Genomic DNA, 23,013 nt, shown 5'->3' with positions numbered 1-23,013 from the left:
ATTCAGCAATAATCTTTTACCTCTGCCAAGGAGTTTATGTTTTTGTCTATATTTGCTTGTTCATTAGCAGGATGATGCAAAAACTACGTTCCACATTTTCCTTGATATCTCAGGGAATAAATCATGGATCAGACGTGTTTAATAATCCAGATCTAGTGACTGTATATGTGGTCTTATCAAGGGCATGTTGGACCTTGGTGGAGGTGTGGGCTCCAGGGATTGTCATTCTAGTTGTGACATTTATTACTCACACAAACTAAATCCTCCAGTAGTTGTGGTGGTTGCTTCTACTGTCATTCTCTGTCTATGGCAAAGTTGAAGGTGAACAGCTGCGGAGTGTTTGAAAGCTCACGATAAACTGTGTTGTTGGTTTTACCTTCACAAAGATGTTTTTACCCCTGTTCATTGGTTTGTTTGTCACTAGTATTACACAAAAACTACTGAATGGATTTCTACAAAACTTGATGGAAGGTTGCGACACGGACCAAGAAAGACCCTGTTCAATTTTGGTGCCGATCCATTGTGACGACTGCGAGAATGTTTTTTGTTGAGAGATTTAATTTGTTTTAAATGTTCACCAATTTCCAAGGGAATCATTCACATATATTAATGAGAAAATCAGGCACATTTAGAGGTCTGATATTTGTGTGTGAATGTTGGTGCAGCTTAATTTGCAGTGATATGTGTTCAACTGATCCTAGTTTATAAAGGAATCTGTGTTGTGTACCTTATATTATGAGCATGTTGTCCATCTGTCTCTTCACATATTTGTGTCTGTCTCTGTTCAGCCTGTGTGACCGTTTTGGAGATTTTTATTTTTGAAAAATCCAAGCGTGTGTGTTTTTCCTCCCACCGGCTGAAATTAGCTGCAGACTGACGACCGACTGAAATGGCACAGAAACAGTTTTTCCAGTGGAAACTACTGAAATGTGCGTAAATCCATGTGTGTTGTGCCAGAAACGCCCGTCGCATGTGTGTAAACAGCTCAGAGCAGAGAAGCCGTTAATGACTAAACGTCCATCAGCTGTCTGCAGTCGACTCCAGCTCCGGTTGCCATGGCGACGCCGCCAGCTTCTTCCTCCCCGAGACGCAGACTTTAGTGAGATTTGGTTCAGTGCTCGGTCTTCAACTCCTGCTATTCAGTTTGGGTCTGTAACGGTTATCACCAGAGTTTTAACGCTTCGCGCGCTGCAAGACGCTCCTGAACACATCTGTGTCATTTTGGGTTCGTGGTGTCAAAAATGTGGAGAATAGAGTTTTCTGGTTTTCTCTGAAAAATCATGTTCTTTCATTTGTATTGCAGTCTGAGGCTCGCGGAGGAAAATGTATAAGTCTGTTTGCTTAAATACTTTCATTTTGCGGAAGACAAATTTGTTCAGGCTACGCTCTGGCAAAATATGATATGTGAAGAGTTTGTGGCAGTGAGGGAAAGTTATGCAGACAATTTTCAGATCTGTTGTACAGCTTCTCCGACTCTGTTCGTATCAGCTCCCCAGAAAAGCTGCAAACTAAACATTGAATATTTCGGAAATCTCCTGACATGACTCTGAGAAATGTGATTCCCAGCATCTCCTGATTGAGCCGCATGTTTTGATGTGTCAATGGAGTTTCTGCATCAAATGGAGCAGGACTAGTTGTGGTGGGTTTGATCAACTAAAGGCATCAAGAGAAAGGGGGGGTGAATGTCTAATAAAATAACGTCTGGGGCTGGGTATCAAATGTAGATACTTGAATCGTGTCCATATCAGAGTAACTGTCAGATATCTTCTCATTTAAATCATAATTTTTTTTTAGGAGAAGTTCTGTTATGGCTCATTTGCATTATAACAACTTAAACTCTGCATTTTAGAAGTTTGATCACATAGAAAATAGGTCATATTTCACACTATAAGTGGGTGTCAACATTTTTATTATGTTTCAATGGAAAGTTGTGGTCGTCCTTAATCATGTTTTAGTTTGTTGTTGCAGATGTTGTGAATATTCTCTCCACAGAAAACTACCAAGGTAAAACTATTCCATGTTTTACAGAAAGTATTTGGCATTCTTACATTTTTTGCTCAAAAGTGACAGAAACAGTTGATTAATTTCAGTTCCTCATGCAGAATATTGTCAAATGAAGTCGATATGAAGCTTTTAAAATGTAAAATTCCTCCTCATCCTTCAGTCACATAAAGAGCTGAATTCCTCTTTCATACAGGTGAAAAAAAAAATAGACACAGAGGAATTAAATTTATGATAATCTGACGTGATCTGACGTTAACTCGCAATTCCAGCACGCTGCCTGTCGAGCTGGGTTCAGGAATCCTCATGAAAAGCAGTAACAGTATATGATGCACTCTACAGACTGTGCAGGCCGTCCTGACTCTACTGTCGCCGTTCTCTGAGTGTTTTTATTTTATTTTCGAATGGTTTTAAAAACTGTCACAACGATGAAAAACAGCCCTAATCGTGAGCTCTGCCGGGTGGAATTATGTGATTTAGGTCTTGTGGTGTGGAGCTGCTGGCCCATCTGTCTTTATTGACAATGATACTTAGGCAGTAATCCGGTTTCCAGACCAGCGCCAGTCGAGCAGGCAGCCTTTTAGTTTCCTTTATTATATTCAGCTATCATTTCCATTATCTGCTCTGTTTTGGGCTCGCAGGCCATTATTGACTCATAGACAATACTGTACTCTCTCTCCACTGTCTCTATGAGGTAATATGTTGAGGACTGGACAAGAAAGTGCATGTTGTGATTACTATGCAAGCTGAATGAATAAGACATAGTCGTTCTATTACTACAGGGCAGAAATTATTGAACTTGCACATCCCTCAAAAGACACGTCTCGTGTCCCAGTTCCGTACTTTACAAACTAGGTTTCGAGGTTTCTCTCTCGGGAAAAGTGACAAAATGAGAGAACTCCATGTCTGTCATGTATTTACACTAGTTCCGATAAATCTTTCATCGTTAAGTTGATTCAGAGCAACCGCTAATGAAACTGAGAAGCAGCTCATAGGTTGACAGGGTGAAAAAAGTTTTCTTTCTTCATTGTGAATGTGCAGTGGTGCTCCAAAGTCACAGCACGAGGATGATAAAGTCTGTAAAAAAGTTTAGATAAGCATGGTCAATATGGGAAACACGACCATTTGTACCACATTTGCTAATTTATTGAACTTCGTTATTGACAGAGATTCATCATGACAGAGTTGGAATACAGGATGAAGTGCTGTAAATCACTTTAGCTGATACTGCTTGCTGGAATTGATCATCTCACTAACTGATCAATGAAATTATTCTACAATTCAATTATGTAGACACCATCTTGATCTCTTATTTGGGTCTTTTACATTACTTATACGGAATACTGGTCGTGGTAAATCTATGTAAAGCTAATAACAGCCTGTATATATCTGGCAGGCCAATTTATCAGTCAAACTAAATGAAATAATTGAATTTCACAAGTAACATAGGTTTTCCTATAAGTAAATATGACGATCTTAGTACCCAAGATAGAATAATACGTTAGAAATAAGAGTTCGTACTCATCCTTCCACCAAATTTCATAAAAATCTGTCAAGCATATTTCGTGAGATGCAGCTAACAAACAAACAAACCAATGGACAGGGTTAAAAACATAATCTTCTTTCTAGAGGTAAGTAGAAGGACAATCGAAGAGCACATACCTCCACCAATATAATACTCTACTATACCATGTTAAAGAAAGTAAAAACCACACGAGTACTTAAGTCCATAGAAACAAGTTGCTGTTTGCAGATTGTTGCCACTAAGTTGTCTTTACCCTCTATCTATGTGCCTCGGCTTATGTAGCAGCTTGGGAAATATTCTGATTAATTCTGATTACATTAAAATATTCCATTTCCTGCTTTACAATAATTGAGTCATTCTGATTGTCTCTCTTGAAACAGAGTCATATCTATATATTCTGTTTATTTTTCAGGGGGCGGTGATGCATGTAATGACTGTAGGTATAATAATAATGAGTGCAGAGGAACTCTGTCAGGTTGACTGACTCAGGGAGACACTGGCACATTCCAGGCCAACATGGGGCCTTCTATAAAGTAACAAGCAAAGTGTGAGATGTTGAAAATCACTGGATTAACTCAACGATCTGTTGTACATTGATTCCCAGAGGAAAAGATGCAAACAACACAATATGTCAGTCCTGTAGCCTGCATCAGAAGTGTAGCTTCAATGTGACTGTGGCGACTTTCAGGCTGTTTGCAGTTTTCAGAGAGATGTTTCAGGTGAAGCAGTAAAAGACTTTTCTCCAAACTGAGTCTCCTCTGTTTCTCATAACAAGAGCAGGAGAAGATGTAAAATTGATGATGAGGTGTTTTGTAAAGAAGTCACCGTATTTTACCGTAGTTCCATTTATAGTCACCGTGTGTTTACCGGTCAGCTCGCGGCCGACGTAACTCAGTGACGTCTGACGCACCTGAGACGGCAACGAGGGTCAACCAATCACATTAGATTTTTAAAAAAAAATGTAAATCAGTACCTATTGGCTGTAAATAAAGGTGGGAGTGCCCAAGGAAAATCTGCAACAACAAATTAAAAAGCAGACTCAGGTCACATGGTTGCCAAAACTTTCAGGACCACCATTCACATTCATTTGGCCGGCGCCCCACACCCGGAAGTATTTAAACAGAAATTAACCAGATACAATTTATATGCAACGTTTATTGAATCACAAGGATTATACGAGTAAACTATTATTATATAAGTAAATAATATTTAACATTTTTATACAGGCTTTTTTGTCTCAGGATGTTGGAAGAGGCCAGATTTTCTTACGACCTTAAATAAATGCGAAGGGTGTATGTACCAATAGAGTGAAATCAACTGACGGCCAAGGACTCTCATCCTAACCTCATAAATTCTATCTCTTCTATAAGAGCTATCTGCAGATGAGTCTTAGATCTTAGAACTTAGATTTTAAAAGTTTATAATCCTCTAAAGAAAGCAAACTACTTGTTTCCAAAGAATGCAGAATAAGTGACGATGAACTCGAGAGGATGCAGAATGACACTGGTACCAAGGACAGTCAATTAATAACACTTCAGAACCAGGCAGAGTGATTTCACCTTCCCCTTTCACAGACTTGAACTTGAAATGATGAAATAAAATAGATCATGTTTTTTGCAGCATGTGCAGGAAGTGAAGAGCAGATCCACCTGCATTAACATGTAAATCTCTTCAGGAAGCCATCACTCAGACTCCACTGATTTAATGATAACTGCCCCGAGTCCCATGTGCATAATAACTGCTTCATCCATTACACTTCAGTGTGAATAGATCCAGTTGATTATTTCCCTCGTGATCCCAGACGTTCCCTCAGAAACACATTTTGTGTCAAATTAACTCCCACTGATGAGTGGACTTCAGGTCAAGGTAACCAGACCTGTTCCTGTTTAAAACATGTCCAATTAGGACAAGTCGATGCGTAACTCAATTTCCTGATCATAATTTAAATTTACATGATGTCATGTCAGCGCACGCTCAAGTGCAGTGATGTATTTTTTCAATAAGGGCTGTTTCTAATCGATATTAGAAACAGCTCCTAGTACATAGAGCTACTTAACAGCATCATAAACTAAGGCCTAAAAATCATGTAGGTGTTATTATTTGTACCCTGAACAGGAAATAACTCGACAGCATATGCACGGATTGGTGGATTGATTCAGATGATTAACTTTTGGAGCTGATGGGTCAAAGGCCAACAAGAAGAAGTCAGAAAATTATGTAAAAAATAAAATTATTTTTGCATCTCATAGGACGATAGACCTGATATAAAGCTTATAAATAACATTTGATCATACAGTTGGATACTGATTTCCCCCCATCCCCATCATTTAATAATGATGTCATGATGATGTCATTTTGAAATGGCATTATGACAATATCAAATCAAATATATCTTTATTGTCCCCCCCGGGGAAAATTTGTCTTGGGCCAAAGTGCTACAGCAGCTGCAGAACAGAACATTGTGCAACACAGTGCACAAGGACATATTGTGTAAGACCCAGAATAATAACACAGAATTATATACATAAATAAACTAAATTATATACAAGTAGTTGGTGTGGTTTAATTACAGTAACTTTCTTATTTTTAAACTCAAAGTTATGTTAATCTATGTTAAATATCTCTGCAGCTAATTTGGAAGTGTAAATGTCCAGAGGTAAAAAAATACGAGTGGTGGCCCATCAGTGTGCAGGACATGTCCACAGTTCACTGTAGAGAGACAATCTGCTGTGTGCGGAATCCCTAAAATGTATAACGCAGTATTTTATCAATTACATTTTAAGTTGCTAAGAGTTTAGAATAACTGTTTGATTCATGGGAGTTGGCGGAAGGTTGTAAAAGCTGCACTGTAACCTGGAGAACCCTTTAGGTAATAGATTCATGCTCATTGCCAAACCTCTAGCCGGTGATATGCAAGTGAATGAGGCTGCATGTGCAGGATGTTATGAAATATTTCCGCACTTTAACTGTGATGAAGCTGGTTTCCTCAGAAGAAGCATTTTGGTGACAGGTTTTAATAAAGGTGCACTTAAGCTTAGATGTAATGCTGTCCTGGCGTGCGTGAGTGTGTGTGTCTGTGTGTGCGTGTGTGTGTGTGTCTGTGTGTGAGATATAGAATGTAACTGGGTTAATTCAAAGAGTAATGTGAGGTCTGCATTGCTAGAGGCATATGCCATGCGTCCCACGTGCCTGACTTCCAAATGAATCAAGGCTTTTCTACAGTGTTGATGCCACGAGCAAAGTGCATAGGGCTTTTTCAAACACTAAATATTACATCAAATAAGCCTGGCTGTGTCTCTGGTGTCACCATTGAAAGCAGAATCAGCTTTTCAAGCTCACAAAATTCCCATTGCTCATTGTGAACACACTCCTCTGGTGATTCTAAATTTAGTTCCCCCAGCAGCCTGGTTTGCAGAAAGGTTGCACGTAAATTTGCGGGTGACCCCCATCCCACTAATTGCCTTGTTCAAAGGTGTCAAAACATGCACGTGGGGGTCACGCCCCTCCTGCAACAGCCAAAGAATATCAAATAGCATTAATATGTAGAGTCTGCTCTCTTTATAGTGGGGTGAAGGCTACATTTGTTCAGTGCACGGGGGCCTGTTGTCCTTGAAGCATGAAGGAGCGCGGCATCGCTCTGGAGACAAGTTGCTTACGTTTTACCTGCGATGAGCCTGATTTATATTCAAACGTGTCGCACGTATAATTTTCCCCAGACTGTTTCCTTGAGATGGAATATCATGACTAATAAATGTACTACTGTGTGTATATATATATTGAAGATGTATGACATTGGGTGCTTGAAGGAAATGTCAGTTTAAATGAAATGTCTATTTCCTTTGGGCAGAATGGGATCAGGGGAATTTAATCCTTGTGTAAGAGCGAACAGAGACAGAACTGCTGTAAATGATTCATTTCAACACGGTTGTTTCTAATCAACTGAGGCGTCGGATCGGGATGAACTGATTCAAATGTTTCTCTACTGATTTTGATTCTTGTGTAAAGAAGTAAAATGTTGGCCATGTCATGGGCGATACCTCGTCTGCTTTATAACGTCAGTATTGGTTATAGGATTGGTTCCGATCATAGACTTTATATAAAGATGGACAACGCATCTCCACTTCCTCTCGTTGTATGAAAGTGAAGTATCCCAGATATGGGGGCCGCCATCTTGTGCTTTTGACGTCATTTGGAGCCGGAGTCTGAACTTTTTATAGCATCAAATAAATAATTTAAACTAAACTTACTAGAAGCATGAGTACTAACCCTAACCCTATCTTCGGAGAAAAAAAATGTCACGTTTATTTTTTACTTTTCAATTTGGTCCATGTCCCGTTCACTAACATAGAGGAGGCAGGGTTTATGTAAAATATATCAAATGTGTGTCAGTAGAATCAAATAATCTACAGTTAATATTTTATATTAACTTGTTGTTCATGTCGAATTGAAGGTTGTAGCTACAGGGAATGATAAGTTCGTAGCTGTGATTAAAAATCATTTCTGGCTTCTCAACTGCTGCCATCGAAGTTATAAATTATTTTAATTATCCGCAAATGATGATTGTTGAACAAAGGATTAGGATTTGATGAGTGAATTATGATTAAAAAAATACTATCAAACACTAACCCTAGTATTGAGGCGGATACTGATCCAGTGTATCGGTGCAAAACAAAAAAGATTAACAATATTCATAACTTATCTGATTATATTTTCTGTTTCTTCTCTTGATATACACATCCTGCATCTGGCACCAAAAGCCCCGTTTCTTATCTGGAGCTGCTATTCAGTTATCCAGCACAATAAACAAATGAAAATAAACAACATGGAAATGTATTTCGTGTCTCCTGGAAAGTCAGAGACTACTTAAATAAACATTTCTGGCTCTGAGCCCCTAAACAACTCTTCTGCGAGTTGCTGTGTAATCTCCCGCATGCAGCATTCTGCTCACTTAACCTTGCAGAAAGCTGTTTCTTTATTCCGTGAGGCTTAAATAATACAGGTCTGAGAGGGCAATCGAATGCTCCCTAACAGATCTGAATCTCACTGGGTGTGAGCCGGGACCTGGGTCTCTCCTGCAGGCCTCCACAATTTGGACTTTTCAAAAGCTTCCCGATTGTAATTCATCTTATCAGCCTGCTGTGTTTTTCGCTGAGTGCCGGGGTTAGTCATTGGATTGCTGTCCACGTCGGGCTGTTACTTGTAATCCATCATTGCAAAGCAGACCACCTCCGTCCCAACACTCCCAGCAGCAGCTCTCTGCTGTAATTCCTCACCCAGTGCCATTACTGCAGTGTTATTCTTTTATAACAGTTTTGGCTCTGGTGAGAATGGAGGAGGGTTGGATACGAGTTTTCATGCGCGTTTGTCAAATTGAAAAGAATTTCAACGCGGGAAATCTTTTTCATTCTTTGTTCTGTGAGAATAATCAATGTTGATATTTCATGTTTCATTCTTATGCTGTTCTACAGATCGAGAAGATCATGAACCTGATTGGAGCAGGCATAGAAACGTCCAAGAGCAAACAGCCCACACAGAGCTCAGGTAATGCATCACATCTTTTTCTATTTTCACGATGATTGATTTCAATTTGCGCAGTTCGGTCTACTGACTTACTGCTGCTGGATCGGCAACAGACATTGGACGGAGTTATTATGTATTCGGGTTGTCCGTCAGTTCTCCGTCCCGTTTTATCTCATGAAAACCTTGAGGAAATCTCTTCACATTTCAACATTCAGTTGAATTCAATGATGAACTGATAAGATTTGTTTGCTTTGTGAACACCATATCTCAGGAACACCTCAAGGGAATTTGTTCAAATTTTGCACAAGTGTTCACTTGGACTCACAATTTAACTGATTCGATTTTTGTGGTCGGCCGTCAAAGTTCAAGGTCACAGTGACCTCACAGATCATGTTTTCAAGAAATCTTAGATCTACGTTCAGGGAATTTCTTCAAATTTTGACCAGTTGTCACTTGGACATAAAGATTCATTGATTAGATTTCAGTGGTTAAAGGTTTCAGTGACCTTATATGAGTCTGGAATGTTTTATACATATATAGTGTTTGGTAGAGCCATACAACAGTAGGGTGGTAATTCTAGTTTTTTCCAGAGATCTGAACTTGTGGTACGTAATTTATTAGTTTGTTAACGCAACACAACAAATTTGGGGTTTGGGGAATTAAGTCATTAACCATTTATAAAGCTCCTAATTGCCTTGATGCTGCATTGATGATAGTCCCATATATTTTATTGAATAGGAATTGTATGTAACATTGGCAGCGAACGTTTTACACCTTGTACCTGAATACATTTATGTCTTATTAAGTCTTATTCAAACACATGGACTGTAGCGTTGTTGTCCTCATACGTCACACAGATTCAGGCTGTTATTTCTTTGACACATCATTGCTAATGGCAAACGTAATTCTAAATTCCCCTCGTTTTCATATTTTCCTGTTTTCTCGAGTTAATGTAAACCTCTATAGGGACGGAGCTGATAGTACGCTTCACCAGGAGTCCTTCCGGCAGTGCAGAGGAAGAAGCCAGCTGGCATCAGCTCAGTGTGTTTAGATAACACTCCTGAGGTGATACAGTGTAAACCCACCTCCATTAGATCCTCCGCCATAAGGACGTTTCATCATACACGGTTGTGTAACAGCCTTTTTCTGGGTCTGCCCAGCACTGCACAAGATGTATTTGAATAAAGTTCTCAATAATTTGGCGCAGTGTGCTTCACTGACCACACAGCTGCTGACCACAGCGAGGTGTAAGAGCCAGCGGAACTGGTAAAATGTGATAAATTTGAATAAAGCGAGGATGCTGAGAAATAGCAAAGAAACGTCATTGGAATTAGAAGAATTAAAACTGTCATTATGAGATAATTAAGTTTAACCTTACATATCGTCTTCCTGTCAGCCCATTATAAAAGTCTGACAGTGGATGTGTATGCAAGCGAGTTTAGTTTGACCCAAGCAACCAATTAATTTAAGTGCTGAGCACAGAAAACGTTGAGGGAATCTACACATTCCATCAACTCTCTTCCTGATTTCATATGTTAGAATTTGACTTCACTAATGAAGGAGAAACGTAGATGAGTGGCGAGAAGAAAGTTGACGTCTTTAGTGTCAAGATAACAGCGGCCATTCCCCAATTTAATTATCACCATAATAAAAGTGAATTTATACGGAACCGTTTAGAAACAAAATGTTCCTCACAAAATAAAAAAGAAGGAGCCGATCATTCAAACTTCTGAACAAAGTTAATTAAATCAACTTGTAAATTAACTTTGCTTTAACATCTCTCACGTCATCATGTTAATTTACATCAGTTCCTTCCAGGCTGCTTCAAATCATAACAAAAATCATTTATAATCGTTAACATTATTTTACGATACATATTAACTGAGCGACCCGGGAGCAAAGCTGGTTTCCATGGTGTTAATTGTAACTTGACTTCAAGCACACTCACGCATTCTTAGATTAATTACTATGCTGACAATTAAGACCCGAGGTTGTGTGTGATTACATAAAGGGAAATATGGTGTTTGTTTGTTTGTGTGTTTCACGTACAGGTGTGTGCTATTTATAGACCTCGTTTGAGGAGCGGCACACGGGAAAGTGTCCCAGATTCAGCTGAGTCATGCAGCCGCTCGCAGATTTCACAGGAAGATTCTGCATAAGTAGCTCCGGAGGCTGCTTTTGTTGTCTGCGCACGTTGGTAAAGAGCTTCTGCTTCTTTTTCTCAACAATTTACTGAAGAGAAATAAGCAGGAGAGGAGGCAGAGAAGGAGGGTTTACACAAATATGAAAAACTAAATGGTCGCTCTTCATCCAACCTTTATTTAGTTTATTTTATTTAGATATATAAGTGTGAAAACCATTCCATGCACCGTTCCCTTCTGTGCTGTCCCACTCCAACCAGGAAGCCAATGAATTCATCTTTATGTCTGAACATCAGATTTTTGTGGCTGTGAAAAAAACCCCCCAGCCCCTCATTTTTGTGCCGTTTTGCACGTTAGAGGATGAGATTGTTTGTGTTGTGTGCCCATCACGAGCACCTCGATTGTGCACTAACAGAGCGCTGAGTAAATGAGCTTAAAAAGAGAGAGGGAGCGGCGAGAGAGCTCAGCTAACAGCACGCAGGAGGCATCGGCTCCGGTTTGTGTACAGGCACACATTGACGTTCAAAGGGAAAGAATCCGCCTTCAGTTTCCCCTGAATTAATTCAGCTTTGCGGCTCATTTTCTCCTGCGCTTGTGTGTGTCGACAAGGAGCTTGTTCATTCCTCCTGCTCCGATAAAGAGGCTCGGCTTTCTCCAGGCACAACCTCTACCTCTTCCTCTGTAAATAGGTGCTGCTGATGGCTGCTCCTCGGGGTCTAGTCTAGACCTCAGTGCTCAAAAGGTGCAGAAACCCACTTGGATAGATTTGATGGCTCGGCCTGTTTAACACGGGATAAGACAGTGACCCAGTTTCCCCCCAGGGAGGAGCAGTGGATACTCTTGTCAGTCAGTAATTAGGTCCTACGACTGTGGGAGGTTTTGCTGTCCCAAATGTATGGAGGTAATTGGATAAGGTGGCTGGTATTTTTAACAGTCTTTGTCTGGATATTGTGGTGTAAGGGCTGACTTTGGTTTGAGGCCCAGTAGGGAAGAGAAGAGCAGCAGCAGGAGGAGGAGGAGGAGTTGTGGGATCTTGGAGTGAATCATAATTAGTCCACTTCAATCCTCCTTACTTCCTCGAGATAAGATGGTGAATTTTATCTCACCCGTATGTTTCATCGCCTCCTCCTCCATTAGTCCTCTTCTGCCTCTTATCTGTCTTCCGCTCATTTTCTCTCCCTCTCGCTCCGTCTCTCCGTCACTCTTCTCCTCGGCCAGACCGAATCTGACAGCAGCTCCTCCTCCTGCTCACGGATGATGAGAGCAGGCCCTGGCCGATGACTGACGGGTCACGGGGAGACCTGACCTGGCCTTTTACCTGATCGTTAGCTCCACACAGCAAACGCGGGAGCAGGCGGCCAATTACGTAGGAGGTCCAATCAATAGCCCTTCACTCTGCCTCCCTCTGTTGGCATCGCTTCGCCTCGCCCCTGACGGCCTCACCGATCGGCCTGGCAACCCGTTTGGGAATGTGTGAGGTGATTGCGAGCAGCTTGAAAACCTGCATAATTATGCTCCTGCCTACAGCCGTACCCAGATAAGCAGCCCCAACATAGGTGGGTGCTGAAGTACCAGTTCTTTCAGAGTCAAATGGTCTTTTTAGTCCCCCAAAAAGTATCTTGAGTTTTTTAATCATCGCACTTGCATTTCCCGTAAGTGGCCTCAGCTGAGCTCTAAAAATGGTTGATGTGACACGAGCATCTGGAAGTACAGGGCATAATGGAATTTGCCTCTTTTCTGTCATGCTGTATGACTGGATGAGGTGGAGATGGACCTGAAGTGTGTCTCCTCTCCTCTCCTCTCCTCTCCTCTTCCTCTCCTCTTCCTCTCCTCTTCCTCTCCTGTCCTCTCCTCTTCCTCTCCTCTTCCTCTCCTGTCCTCTTCCTCTCCTCGTGCATTAGAGACTTCTACCGACTTGAACCAATGCTGCCCCCCCTCGTCCTATCATCAAAGTAAGATGTAAATGAAGTAAAGCCATCTGCTAATAAGCGGAGGCTTTGTTTCAATACCCCATGTTAGCCCAAAAAGAAAGAGGATGAAATTCCTCCTGCAGAACACGATGGGTCCCCGTCATCCATTTACGTTCTTTGCAGAAAAGGAGTGTGGTTTTTGGGCTTGCTCCTTGTCTCTGATGGTGGTGTCCTGTCTCCACTGCCAGGTACAGAGTGCCTCTGTGCAATTCTAATCAATGCACCACCTCTCCTTCCATTCGAGGAGGGGTATCAGGGGTTTTTAGGTGGTGGCGACGGGGGAGTTAAAGACAGACAGAGAGTATGAGTGCATTCGAGAGGGGACCAGGAGAGAAGGGGGAAGGGGTAGAGAGACAGACGATGAGGCAGGAGACAGAGACTGTGTTCTGAATCTGCGTTTGAGAGCGAGAGGCGAGGAGCGAGACAGAGTGAGGGAGAGTGCGAGGCAGAGGGAGGGGAGCTGAGATAGTGGGAGAGTGAGGGAGAGGTGGTTACGTGGAGCAAGCACCCCACTTCATCAGGCAGCATACGGCAGCCCTGCAGTGCGATCACACAGCGTATGGGAATGGGGCTATGAGATCGAGAGGGAGAGACAGAAAGCAGAGAGAGAGAGACGAGAGAGAGGAAGGGGGGGGGAGTTGAAAAGAGGAGCTTGAAGAGATTTGCTCAGATGAGAAGGGGGGATGATCACTGAGTCTGTCGGCTGTCGTGGACGTGGGAAGGACGCGGCGGCAGTCGCTGAGGTTGAGGCAGATCAGATCGTGGTCTCCTGTGTAGAAGTCGAGCCGGCGTCAGGACGTTATGCCCTGTGAGCAGTGAGGGGGGGTTAGCGTGTGTGAGCCAGGAGCAGCTGCCGTGACTGCATCTGCCTGCATGTCTCAGACAGGCAGGGGATGCAGCAAACCTCTGCCCTGAGCACAGAGGCTGCTAGCAGCACCCAGCGAGGAGAAGAACCAGGTGGGCTGGGGCGTGAGTTGGAGTGGGGGAGGTTGGCGCTTGCCTCGGGTAGAGGAGCTGGCTTTAACCCGCACTGTGGTCCTCCCGCAGTCATCCTCGCTACAGAGTCAAGAGGCTCACCTGCCGTTTGATGGATCTGATCCTCTGGATTTACTGCTCTGAGAGATGAGAGGCACGTTTCCTGGCGGCGCCTGCGGAAGAGTGTGAATGCTGGGCAGCACAGGGAGCAACAAGGACACCAAGCCTTTTCCCACTGGCACTCAGCTTTCCCGGAGCTTTATCAAGGAATCTATACTTGGATTTGACCATGAATTGAGGAGTTTGGAATCGACACACTGTGGAAATCCCAAAGCCAACGTTTCTCTCTGTCTCGGTTGCAGGATTTACAATATGTCTACCTGACTCTAGTGACTGTGGAGTAAACATGATTTAAAACAAATGCTGTCCCTTGACGATAAATAACACGAGTACCTCAACAGTACTTTATAGAATGCTGCTACCTTCATTGTATGAGCCGTGTCCTAGCTCTCAAAGAGGTTGACCAATGAAGCCATGGGACTCAGCCAGAGCTTTACAAGTATGTGGTGAAAACCCTGACAAATTCATTTTGGGGGAACTGAAATATTTCTGTGTTACACCCTGATGGAGTGATTTTAGAGAAAATGACGGGGGATAGTTTTAAGCAGAGTAAATAATGTGTGATGTATGAAAATGTCTGATGTAGTGATAAATAATTTCCATTTTCCCTCAGCCTAATATTTTTACCCCCCCCTCCCTGACTTGCGGTGTTCAGTATTGTCATGTTTTTGGACTAGCCAGACACTTGTTCTTACTCTCGCTCATCTGCTCACTAAAGGAATGTTTAGTGAACCCTGTTTGTTGGAAGATGCCGTAGTGGCTCAGTCCAACATAACTAACAGTACCAAGCTTCAGATGGGCTTCCTCCCCTGCACTACCTCCACCCTCGCCTGACATCTCCAGTCAGTCACAGTAACAGCCGAGTGTGTGTATTAGCCTAGTCAGTCCCCCTGCAGGGCTTGAGCTGGGCCCCGCAGCACTTCCCATCCTCCTCCCGTGTTTGAGTTTAGCCGGGCCCCCGCCTGTACCGTGGGAGCCCCCTCACCCCCGGCCTGGACCCTGTCTCCCCCCCACCCCACCTTGTGCTGCTGCACTCGGCTCTGCCTCTGCTGGCCGAGGATGATGTGGCAATGCCATGTGTCGTCCTCTGAGTGCCGCTGCTACCGGCTGAACGGCTTCTCACTGCTGAAGCGCTTCCCTCTCTCGGCAGATGGGGCCTGCGGTAGAGCCCTGGACCAGCCGGTGGGAGAGTGGCTGGAGCACGTGGGGCTGCCGCAGTACGAGAGCAAGTTCCTGGTCAATGGCTTTGACGACCTGCGATTCATGGTGAGTCACCTGCGGCACGTCATCCACAGGGGTCGGGTCCACTCTACATCACTCTGCCTCTGCCCCTGTCAACGTTGCTGCGTTTGTCTTTTTATGTCACCGCTCTGCTCGTCTCTCACTTCCTCCAACCCCCCCAACCCCCCTCTCCCTCCCTATGTCACACTCACCCTTGAACCCCTTGTCTTCCTCCCCCCTCTTCCCCCCCTCATAACTCCCCTTCACCTCTGTGCGATGCATGACCCTGCTAAGATTTATGACCCCTCACTGAATCCCTTTAAAGAACATGGGCTGTCATCAATGGCAAGACAAATGACAACCGAAACCCATTAACTTTTTTTCCCAGCATTCCCAATCATGCTATCTCATCTACTGTACCAGTTATTACAGTCATCTCCTTCCCTTATACTGGATTCTCTGCTTTACAGATACTTGACTTGAGCTAGAGACATTCAGCTAACCCTAACCCTAACCCTAACCCTAATCTTAAGGCTTACACTACACAAACAATCCCTTATCTTAACACACTGTAGTCTATTCTAAATAGACTTTGCATGGTTGCTCGCCAAATCTCCCTTAATCTGCTACCCATCATGCTTTGTGCTCTGCTCGTGCTGCTTTTTGAGACAATCTTGCACAAACTGCACAATGTGTGATTCCGTTGCAGCAGCATGTTTTTAACACGATATTTATATCCCGTGTAATCATTGTGTTTGGATTCTGACCACACGTTGGCATGCAGACGTTTATTTTGGTGACAGATTTATTATGTCAGAAGTAAGTGCATTATCCAAACCCATACGGGGACTGTAAAGATTACTGCCTCTGGAAGTCATCGACACAGTTTGCACAAATGTTTTTTCATTTTTTAAACTCCCCCGGTCAGATTACATATTGATAACTTCATTTAACTGCAGCTCAAAGCTTGTGTGCGATAACGACTAAAAGCGTTATCATGTTTCCCGACAAGAACATTGCGTGGCAACCCGATACTGCGTTGGACGGTGATTGTTGAAAACACCATTATGTTTCCAATCCCGCAGACATGTTACTCTGAAAAAAAACATGTGCTGCACACTGTAAATAACTCGCCCCCAAAGGGCGCACTCGGACATTTGTCAGACCGCAGCGCTGCGTTAGCACTATGGGCTATATGTTACACCGGTTTGTCACAGCTGAGCTCAGTTAAGTGAGGGCAGTGAGCTCCGAGGGAAGGATGTTGAATTCACTAAGTGGTTCAGTTGAGGCGTGCTGGTTGAAGAATGAGATAAATACATGATGGACGGCCTCACGAGCATGTGATCACTCCTACTGGGCTGAACAGGTAAACATCTTTAGTCTGTGATTTGGTTATGAGGTGACGCCAAGCGTGAAGAAGTAAAATACACAGTCATAGTGTGTAGACGTAGTAAAGAGGCAACAGTTTGTGATATGGATTAGAACTGGATTGATCCAGGGAGACTCACAAGCAGATGTTAGGTTATTACTATTGTTGTGTATATATCCAGCATTAGGTAATAAAATGCTGCGGCACAGTAACACAGATAGCAACAATAGTGTTTTCACCAGAGAACAGAAAAGTTCCTGTGTTCTAAATTTCATGGTCAAGTTCTTTGTTCATGTTTTTTGCTTTATTATTAACTGTAAAAATGCTTTGAAGCTTAATTTTAGATATGACGAATTAAAAATAAATTCTCCAGAATAAAGCAAAGTATATATTATGCCTTTATTCATAAGTTGGCATTACATAGGTGAAGGAAACAAGGAGAGAGGGAGGTGAAGAAAGTTACTCAACAAAGGACCTGAGCTAAAACTGAACCCATCATCCTTTACCTTTCATAGTAAATGGTCTGTGCTTTGACCACCAGTTCACCTGGATACAAAAACATTCACTTTCTTTTATTATATTGTGCCATAGATAACGAAAATGGGAAATTGTTTATAATCAGAGCAAATGAGATTGTTTCTTTAACCTAAAGTTAATTAAATGTGTTAGAAAAAAGTACTTACTAATTAAATTGATGAGAAAAATCCTATAAAGCTTTATAACATAGTTCACAACAACAAACCAAATAGACAAACACGCATATATGTTTTATTCCTGCATCACGTCAATGCATTTGGTTCATTCCTTTTGAGATTACAAGACAAACCAAATTTACTAAAACATACATCTTCTTCTGATATGACACATATAAAACAAAAGTGAAGACCCACATAAAAAAAAAGAAAGAAAGATTTAAAGAATATACATATCTCTAAATGGACCTGAAGTCTTTACTGCCTGACACATTTTTATGATCTTACTTTATGCATACACGCAGTTGTATTGGCCGACACTAGCGAATAGTTATCTAAGAGCAAACAAATCATCCTTCCTGTCAGTACAATTCGGCTCTGAGATTCTACTGTATGTTGAAGAGGATTTGCGGGGCAGCGGCGTGATGAGGACTGCGGGTCATTTGGCATTCTGATGCTCATTTTCATGCCACGGCTAATGTGTCAGCCGGACTTGATGGATCAAGGAGATAAATCATGAGGCTCACAGGGCAAATTACCCTTGGATATTTACAAGGATTGTGGAGGTTGCAAACAAAAGGGAAAGGTCAGAGTAGTCAGGCAGACATTGTGAATGTTTAATATTGTGCCCTTTTAGATTCTGTCACGCTCACTTCAGATGTGATCAATCTGACCGAACTCCAGCACAAGAACTTATTTGTGGGATTCGCTGCAAAGAATAGACGGCTGAGCCAGTAGAGGGCGGTGTACTGTGGCTCGTCTCCCAGTCAGTGTCATGTTTGAGTGCGTTTATGTAATAAAAACGACACAAGGAAAGGCAGAAGAAGATGTGTGCGTGAGTCTTAGATGCACATTAAAGCAAATAAAAACAGCGTAAACACTAATTCGATTCTTCACCTCCTCGTCCAGAGGAGGATGAGAACTATCCACCATTTAATTCTGCAGTGGCAGAGATCTCGTACTGGCTCGACTGAACCGCCGCTGTCACCAGCTGAAGATCTACAGCGCTGCTTTGGAAACTTTCCTCTGGCCCGTCTACCCGAGCAGAGAGCGGGCGCTCACACGAGTCGGCTCCCTTGCATGCGACGATTGCTCTGAGATGCAGCTTTTGAGGGATCATAAATTATGAAGAGCTGTGTGCCCATTCTCATAATTTTTACACGATGATTATCATTTTGCGCGTCTCTGCATGCTGCCGGAATTGGGCCGCCCGTGGCTTTTTCGTTCTCGTGGCCTTGGCGGCCTACACGTTTCGTTTACAGTCAAAGATTCAAAATGATTTCTGGTCTTTGTTTTTTCTCTCTCGGCGTCACGCTTTGTTGCACCGACGACCAAACTAATGTGGCGACGAGCCAAGTCGTCGACTGCAAAACATCTAAGAAATGCTCCATCATGCATTTACATCCCTGCTGCATTAATTTTGCATCAGACTCCCCCCAGCCCCCGCTCACTCAAACGTGATGATGTGGTAGTGAACGTACATATTGTAGCACGTGAAATAGGTATTTTTATCTTTTCTTTGCCAGATTACCGTTGCGGCTGCCGACTCGTGAAACCGTGACAAAATTAGAATTTTCAAAACATCTCCTCTCTGGGGCACGGAAATTCCAATTCACTGTTACATTAACCGAGTGCATTTAGCGAGATGAAGGACTTCTACCATGGCTGCGTCTGCAAGTCGTATCCGATCAGATCAAACTACCAGAGCTCATAAACTATGTAAGGAACTCAACCATACATTTCCGTCACATGTTTCCAATGCAGCATGAAATAATAAGTTTGCGGAGTCTCCCGAGGCGTCGTCGAACTTCAAACTGTGTTAATAGAAGTGAGGGGAATCTATTTCGGTCCTCCCAGCTTCATTTTGACCTTTTATTCTAGTGATCAGTGAGTAATCTCTCCACTGCGCCCTGATACAGGCCCCGCGAACACTGCTGCATTGTGCTCTGAAGCCAATCCAGCGAGAGCACACTGAGTAAAGACTACAGAACATTTTAACATTCTTGGCCAGGAAGATTTAATCTGCAGCACTCCACTGGGGAAAAACGCTTAGCTCCACATATTCAAGGTTCTCCTTGTGTCTTTTACTCGCGCCTGTAAACTTGACTGAAGATGACAAAGCAACTGGAGCCGAGAACACGAACAGAAACACGAGACAGACGAGAATCTGCTCCAGATTAGACGGAGAGGAAACACGATTATTGTTCTTTCTGTTTCCTTAATTGAGGAATTGTTTCGAACTATAGTGAAATATTTGTATTCCTTGTTGGACGGTGGAGTTTCTCCTCAATGAGACACAGCAGCGAAGTGACTGTGAGGAAGCTGCTGCAGCCACGAAGGCTTTGTTCTCTTTGAGTCGCACCAGATCAGATTGATTACTCTTGGCATGCACAATTCATTTGACTTCATTGTCCTCCCACTCTGCTGTCCCTGCTTGTGTCAGAGATGTGTGTGTGTGTGTGTGTGTGTGTGTGTTTGTGTGTTTGTGTTCTCCCTGGAAGCTGTCATTGTACAATATGTCATGACACTTGTATTGACCTATGATCTCATCGCCATTTGTCAGTGCTGTGTCTTTTATATGCAAATATAGAGTTTGTGTGTGTGTGTGAGATTTATCGTGCACTAAACAACTGATGTACTAGCTTGTATTGTGCTGCTGTATGTCCGTGTTGTACCTTGTGTCTGTGCATGCATCTGCGTGTGCTTGATTGTATGTGATGATGTGTTAGCGTGTGGCTGTGCGTGCGCCTGTGCGTGCGCCTGTGTGTGTTTATTTGCACTTTGTCTCTTGTGTTTGTGCACATGCAGGGAGGTAACGTGATGGAGGACCAGGACCTCAGAGACGTTGGGATCACCGACCCAGGACACAGAAAGAAGATCCTCCACGCGGCGCGCAACTTGCCCAAGGTTCGTGACCTCGGCACCGAGAGAGGAACGTGACTGAAAAATAGCAAAGACGCAAACAAATACAAAGAGAGAATACGTTTTTCGTAATCGTGCATTGACACAATGATCACTTGATTTCTGCTTCATCGGAGATTAAATAGCAAAAGACGTTGAAATGGAAAAACTGGCCTTTTACCTCAGATACTATGGATTTAGGTGCAAACAAGTCAATCAACTAGAATAACACTCAGTACAGCACATACCTCCCCCATGGAGAAATGTGAAATAAATCTCTGTCAGACCTGGTGACTTATGTCGGGTGCACTCCGCCTCTCACCCAACGTCAGCAGGGATTGACTCCAGCTCCCCGATAAGTGGTATAGATAATGCATGGATAGATGGATGGATGGATGGATGGATGGATGGATGGATAGATGGAAAACATTTATAGTTTCTATCCATCTATTAATGATACTGCTCATCCTTGAGGGTTGAAAGGAGGCTAATCTTATAGGTGCACCCTGGACACGTTGCCAGGGCCGACATATAGAGACAGACAACGATTCCACCCCATAATCACAACTACAAACAGTTTGGTGTTGCCAGTCAACCACACAGGTATGAAGGGGGGGTGTACAAATTCCTCATGGAGAGAACCGGGTCACCTAGCAGGGGGGGTTGGACTTGATACCTGATGTAAAATAAGTTTAATGTTCAGAGATCACCGAAGTGATTCTATCCTCTATGTGATTTGAATATCTGGAGCAAATTTCCAGTTCCAAATCCGTCCAGTACTTGTCAACATATTTAACGAAAAACAAAAACTGCCAAACTGCTGGTGGCACGAGAGGAAGTCAGTAGGATTTATACTCTGGGAACCATGAATTTTTCTATCAGGTTTATAACAATGCATAAAACCTCAAAGACGTGTCAGAGCATCCTGAGGTCCAGGGAAGGACTCCTGTGTCCATACCTGCTTATAGGAATTGTTAATTGCATGTTAGTACAACTGGAAAACCACCATGTTTTTTAAGGTACAGTCCTCACTGTGTTCCACGTGTCCTCCTCCACTCTGCAGGTAAAAGCTCTGGGCTGTGATGGCAGCACGTCTCTCGCCTCCTGGCTGGACGGCCTTGGTCTGCATGAATATCTGCCCAACTTCCTTTCAAGCGGCTACCGCACGCTGGAGTGTGTGAAGAACCTGTGGGAGCTGGAGATCGTCAATGTAAGAATTCAACGACTCGAATCACTGATCATATTCTTCTCATTCTGGGCTCTTCCAGATGATGGTTGAGCCGATCATTGTTCAGTGTGTGATGTCTTGACAAAGACTCACGAGTGCTGATGGTCTCAACCCCTCTGACAAACTGGTTTCCTTGTGGATCTGTGGCAGAAACACAGTGATTAGTGGAAACAGAACCGATCTCATGTAAAGTCAAAGGCATTGTGCTGAGTGATAACAGGGAATTTGGTTGAATCATTGTGGAAATAACATTGAGTAGTTATTAAATGTAATTCATCAGTTGAACTTGTGTCGAGTTAGTTTGTCAGTGTTTGTGTTTAGACGACAGCGGCGGAGGATAAATCTGACGGATAACACGACAGAGAAGATGAAAAAATCATATTATCCTCGGCTACATTTTCTCTAATCATTAATTTCTTTTGAAACGCCAAATTGTTTTTCAACCTCAGAGAGAAAAATAAAACTTTGGTTGAACTTGTCGAAAGCCTGTCGTGATGCTGTTGTAAGTCGACACTGTTTTGTTTGTATGAGTCTCAAGTTAAAATTGATGACAGCTACTGAGCTTCTTTATAGAAATCTGTATTTTATATAAGTCGACTCACAGCAAGAAGTTTCTGGGTTTGAACCGGAGAGCTGACCAGGGTCTGTCTGTGTGGAGTTTGTATGTTCTCCCCGTGTCTGAGTGGCTTCCTCCCACAGTCCAGAGACATGCAGACTGCCCATAGATGGTTGTTTGTCTCTTTACATCAGCCCTGTGATTGGCTGGCGACCTGTCCAGGTTGTACCCGCCCCCGCAATGTCAGCTGGGACTGGCTCCAGACCCGCGGTCACCCTCAGGCGATTTGCGGTATAGATAATGGCTGGATTGATTTATTTGACTTCATTCACCTCAGGGCTGGGTCATAAGTTAAATTATATCAATATATATCAGACAATATCAATAATTATCACGATAAATGTCACATTATTATTTATTTTAAGGTGAAAGTCGTGATATAGAAGCAACTCGTAATATCACGACTTTTCCAATCTCATTTTGAAACTCTGAAACCCTCTGAATAGTTCACAGACTAAAGACGACCTCGCAGTCGACAGCTGCCAATCATATTCTCAGGACACAATTTCCTTCAACTCCGTGGTTTTCTTTCTTCAGATCAGACAGTTTCTTTCCCAATCTTTTCAAAGTCCTGATACTTTAAACTAATGTGTAACTTCACAAGATGTTCCACTTTCCTCATTTTTACACAGGTGACGAATTGGTCTTTTAATATTCCCCCTCTAACATGACACAGTGTCTAAAATGATCACTTTATTCTCGAAATCTCCAAATTTATTTTTCTTCAACATGGC

The 23,013-nt window shown here is 42.8% G+C and overlaps 1 protein-coding gene across 10 annotated transcripts in view; it reads left to right on the top strand.

The window, feature by feature from the left end:
- anks1ab (ankyrin repeat and sterile alpha motif domain containing 1Ab) overlaps nt 1-23,013 on the top strand; it is a 44,937-nt gene that overhangs the window by 5,542 nt on the left and 16,382 nt on the right. For 9 of the 10 annotated variants that reach the window (XM_035152010.2, XM_047339352.1, XM_035152009.2 and 6 more), the window contains 4 exons: nt 8,995-9,067; nt 15,403-15,518; nt 20,343-20,441; nt 21,499-21,645. In XM_035152010.2, the coding sequence (XP_035007901.2) occupies nt 8,995-9,067; nt 15,403-15,518; nt 20,343-20,441; nt 21,499-21,645 (435 nt within the window). Of the gene's footprint in view, nt 1-8,994; nt 9,068-13,125; nt 14,692-15,402; nt 15,519-20,342; nt 20,442-21,498; nt 21,646-23,013 lie in introns of those variants that run through there. The other variant, XM_047339353.1, reaches the window with a different exon arrangement.

This window comes from Hippoglossus stenolepis, chromosome 3, assembly GCF_022539355.2.
Source record: "Hippoglossus stenolepis isolate QCI-W04-F060 chromosome 3, HSTE1.2, whole genome shotgun sequence".
NCBI classification, from domain to species: Eukaryota; Metazoa; Chordata; class Actinopteri; order Pleuronectiformes; family Pleuronectidae; genus Hippoglossus; species Hippoglossus stenolepis.
The sequence above is the reverse complement of the archived record's forward strand: the minus strand, read 5'-3'. Positions and strand labels throughout refer to the sequence as shown.